The sequence below is a fragment of the Habropoda laboriosa genome, unplaced genomic scaffold (genome assembly GCF_001263275.1).
Source record: "Habropoda laboriosa isolate 0110345459 unplaced genomic scaffold, ASM126327v1 scaffold87, whole genome shotgun sequence".
In the NCBI taxonomy this organism is placed as follows: domain Eukaryota; kingdom Metazoa; phylum Arthropoda; class Insecta; order Hymenoptera; family Apidae; genus Habropoda; species Habropoda laboriosa.
The window spans coordinates 1430786-1435392 of NW_017100209.1; the positions used below are offsets into that span (position 1 = coordinate 1430786).

Below are 4607 nucleotides of genomic sequence, written 5' to 3' on the forward strand. Positions count from 1 at the left end.
AGTTTGGATATTCGAAAATTTCGAAACCTGGAAATTTGAGAATTCGAGACTTTGGAAACGTGAAAATTTGAGGATTCCAGAATTTGGAAAATTGAGAATTCCAGAGTTCGGAAATCCCAAAATTCTAAAGTCGAAAAATTACTAATTAATCCAGAAAATAAATAAATATTCTCTAAGTCATTAAAGACGAAAGTTAAGAAGTCTATATAAACTGATAGAAATGATTCTACAATACAAATAAAAGAAATGAGGCTCTCAGAAAAGAAAAAAGAAGAAACAGTAAAGTTTGAAAGACAGGTGAAGAAAAAAGGACGAATACTGAATCTGAACAAAAGAAGAACACCTTAAAAAAAGAAGAGAAACAACCACCACATTCCTCACCTATCCTTATCAATTGAATAACATTTACCAACCGCAAAATCAACAAAAGATTACCACGTTCCAAAATCCTAGTTAATAAAACGAAATAACTCAAATTCCACATTCTTCACATCTCGCATTTCAATTTCATTTCGCAACGTGATTACCACTTACGTAAACTCTGCTTAACGAAAAAACAAATTATTAAGCATACAACGAATCACAACAAAAAAAAGGAACAATAACAAGTATTTATCTCTGTTACCTAAATTCCTCGGAAACATCATAAACCGAAAGGTGATAAAACGGAAAAATTCCAGGAGGGAACCGGGGTTGAAACACTGAAACGGCGAGTTTCTTCAGTTTCCATAAGGAGCAGCCTTATTCTCCCGTTTCACGACTAATCGCCGCAACAAATTACACGGGTAATTTGTGCCTGGGGAAACGCGGTCGGAATAAATAAAACGTCGTTTCGTATGCTTGCAGCGTGCAACATTATGCAAATGGCCGCGATTGTTTGCTTACGGCCCAAACGTATCGATTTACATTTTTCCTCTTCTATAAATCAAACATCGCGTATGTATCATAAACTCGTATAAAAGACATGTTTTCTTTTGCTATCGCTGAAATTATTCAATTTCCAACGATAAGAAGAAATTATGAATAATTGAAAAAAGTTACTCACTATCTGGTTCACATTTTTTTTAAAATAATTTTTCATACTTCTAATCAACTAATTGCAAGTAATTGCGCTAATTTCTTTTTTAACTGAAAAAAGTTCTTACCTCTTTTTATCTAAACAGTCAGGTTATACGTTTCGTAGAACTTTCAAGTATTAAGTAAGAATTAAGAAAAATTACTACCGACTTACCTCTGTTTCTAACAGAGACAAAAACCAAAAGGTATTTTACTCGTTGCTTGAAGATAAATCCAATTTACCCCTAAAATTACTCAGAAATTAACACGAAAAAATTCAACATCCACGCTTCGCTGCGAAAAATATAATTCGAGTTATATCCACTAGCTCGTTCGCCTTACGAATTATTATTGGATTTGCCTTCAACCGTCGAGAAGAATACCGTGTAACTTTTACAGAAACAGAGATACGACGGTTTAAATTTCGCTACGAACTTTTCGAAAGTTTATGTTAATTAATACTTTTCGATGTGAGCTTCGTTGAAATATTCACAGTGAAATATCGTGTACGAGTGTTTTATGAAGGTGAATCAGAGGGACGAAGAAGAAGTGGAGGGATCTAAAGGAATCAGCTGACTGGATAAACAAACGAGTGAAATGAGAGAGGGTGATTGAAACTCACGTTGTTGGATGTTGGACTACCCTGTGATTATAGGGGTCGTAGTCCTCCTCGTACTCCTGCACGCTCTTCTTCTTATCCTCCAGCTCCAGTACGTACACCTTGTTCTTGTTTTGGCTTGGATCGTAACTGGAACAGAAATTATTCGGATTCGTTGATTTAAATTGTTATTTACGTGTGAATGTAACGCGGTGTAATTTTGCGTAATTGCGATTGTTTAATATTGAATAAATATTTTTGAAAAATTTAATTTCTGAGTACTTCTTTTTTAGTAAGACACTGGAAACCTACCCATTTTGATTAGCCTTCGCGGACCACTTTTTATTGTCCAGAGCGTCCTGGAAAAGAGAAAAATTTCGGTTAGTATCAAAATTTTTATATGTTCGCGGGAATTTTTATTCGAAAGGAGAGAATCATAATGAAAAGACTGAAATTTCAATCTTTCTGTTAGCAAAATTTTAAATATCTGCGACAATTTTTACTCAAAAATAGAAAATCACGATTGAAAGATTGAAATTTAAATCTTTCTACTTTTAGAAGAAGGAAACTTCCTTTTCACTGACTTAGATCCTTCAAATTACCCTAAATCACACTGAAGAAACGTTGACCTATTAAAAATTAACGATCGAAGACCTTACAGTACTTGCAATTTCGCTGTTAAAAAAAAGGAGGCAAAATGGAGACCGCACTATTGCAGAAAACATCGCCCGACGTCCCGTCGAAAGTGGTAAGATTAATATATCGTTAATTTCGAGTGCCTCAACTATCGTAACATCCTTTTTTTTTCTATCTACAAGTATGATTTGAAATAAATTGCCGGTCGAAACAATTGGCCACCGTGAAATGAATGTGCTGTCAACGAGGATTACGTGCTCGTCACCGATAAGAATCGGCGAACGACGCTTCCCGCTCTTGGCTTTACAAACTGTACACGGACTCGCCGTCGATTCTTTTTTTCTTTTTTCGCTGAGAATCTCCGTCGATTCGTAATTCACGGTCCATCACGATGAATAACGACCACACGAAACAACGATAACGACGGACGTGACCACAATTTTGTACGTGACAAAATGGCCAATTTTAATATTCACCAGCAGCGAACAAATTAATTTACATAACGCCGTGTTTAGTCTACTTTCCTCGAATTCGCGATGTATCTTTTCGCTGATATATTTCTCGGTAAGAAATGATATTCTCTGAAAATATCTCTCTTGTCTTTTGGATCGCTGAGAATGAAACGGGTCATCGTGGAAAAATTACGAGTAAAATTATTTTGCCGGTGAAGAATAAAATTTCAAAGAAATAAAATTAATTTTCATGGAAAAATTATACAGATTTCTCGGTAGAAGATAAAATTTTGAGGGAATTTCTCTTATTTTTCAAATCGTTGAACATAAAATAAATTATCATAGAAATATTATAAGTGACATAATTATACAGATTTCTCGGTAGAAGATAAAATTTTGAGGGAATTTCTCTTATTTTTCAAACGGTTGAAAATGAAACGAGTCGTCGTGGAAAAATTGTAAGTAAAATTGTACAGATTTCTCGGTAGAGAATAAAGTTTTCAAAATATTTCTCTTATTTGTCAAATCCCTGAAAATAAAATCAATTTTCATGGGAAAAGGTAAAATTACTCTTATTTTTCGAATGGTTGAAAACAAAATCGAAATTATCGTGAAAAAGAAACAGGTAAAATGATTCCAAAAGGTGAAAATATTGTTTCAATGTGTTAGGCTAATTTAGAAGAGGAGAAATCCTCGAATCTTCCAAGGAAAATTAGTAGAGTAAATATGCTTGAGACTATTGATAAACAGAATAGCAAGATTACCACTGTAACATTGATTCACTAAATAGAAAACAAAAGGTACACAAGATAAGTACACGTGTAAAATGATTAAATACCAAGAGATAAAAGAAATTGAAGTGGGACAATTATGGAAAACAATTCTTTTTACACCTAGACTTAATAGCGATTGTGCAATCGATTATATTGCACCCAATTGTTCTACAATTTCTAAAAAATTTCTCTTATCTGAAAATGTACGCTGAAAGAGGAAAAATGAATGCAAAATGTTTAGAATTACGCAAGAGTCAACAAAAGGTACTTTCTTCATTTCGCGTAATCATTTCTTAATCTATCTGGATCAATGTTATATCACAATTTTCACGGATTAACACGAGGATTTGAATTATCTCTAAAAAGCAATTCGTTCCATGACGAAGTCAGATTATCGTTTATTGCGTTATTTCGTTGAATATCCTTCGGGAATCTTTGTACACGTTCGCGTTCAAAGATTTCGAAAGGAATAATTGAAACGGTCGTGTATGAGGAATCAGCGGCTCGTCAATTATTGTAAGTTGTTTGTGCGACACATTTCAATTAGTTAAAGTGAATAATTCTCGCGTTCAACGCTGTACTGGGAAATTTGAAAATTTGACAATGGGAGAGTTTGAGAATTGTAAACTTTGGGAATTTGAGGATATGGCAATTCGGAAATTTGAGAGGTCTAAGATTTGGAAATTTGAGAATAGGAAAATTGCGGAATTTGCAAGCTTTGGAAATTTGAGAAATACAGAATTTGCATATTTGGGGATTCGAGAACTCCAGAATTTCGGAATTTGAGTATCCGAGAACTTGGGAATTTGAGTATTCCAGAACTTGGGAATTTGAGAAATCCAGAATTTGGAAATTTGAAAATTTGAGATATCCAGAATTTGCATATTTGGGGATTCGAGAACTCCAGAATTTGGAAATTTGAAAGTTTGAGAATTCCAGACTTTGGGAATTTCAGGATTCACGAACTCCAGAATTTGGAAATTTGAAAATTTGAGAAATCCAGAATTTGCATATTTGGGGATTCGAGAACTCCTGAATTTGGAAATTTGAAAGTTTGAGAATTCCAGAATTTGGGAATTTGAGTATTTGAGA

General features: G+C 33.9%; 1 protein-coding gene across 2 annotated transcripts in view; it reads right to left on the minus strand.

Moving 5' to 3' along the window:
* Positions 1-4607, minus strand: part of LOC108570709 (proton-coupled amino acid transporter-like protein CG1139) — a 30884-nt gene that overhangs the window by 12493 nt on the left and 13784 nt on the right. The window contains exons 2-3 of one of the 2 annotated variants that reach the window (XM_017932608.1): positions 1967-2013; positions 1679-1792 (exon numbers count right to left, since the gene is read on the minus strand). In XM_017932608.1, coding sequence (XP_017788097.1) covers positions 1679-1792; positions 1967-2013 — 161 coding nt within the window. Of the gene's footprint in view, positions 1-1678; positions 1805-1966; positions 2014-4607 lie in introns of both variants that reach the window. The other variant, XM_017932606.1, reaches the window with a different exon arrangement.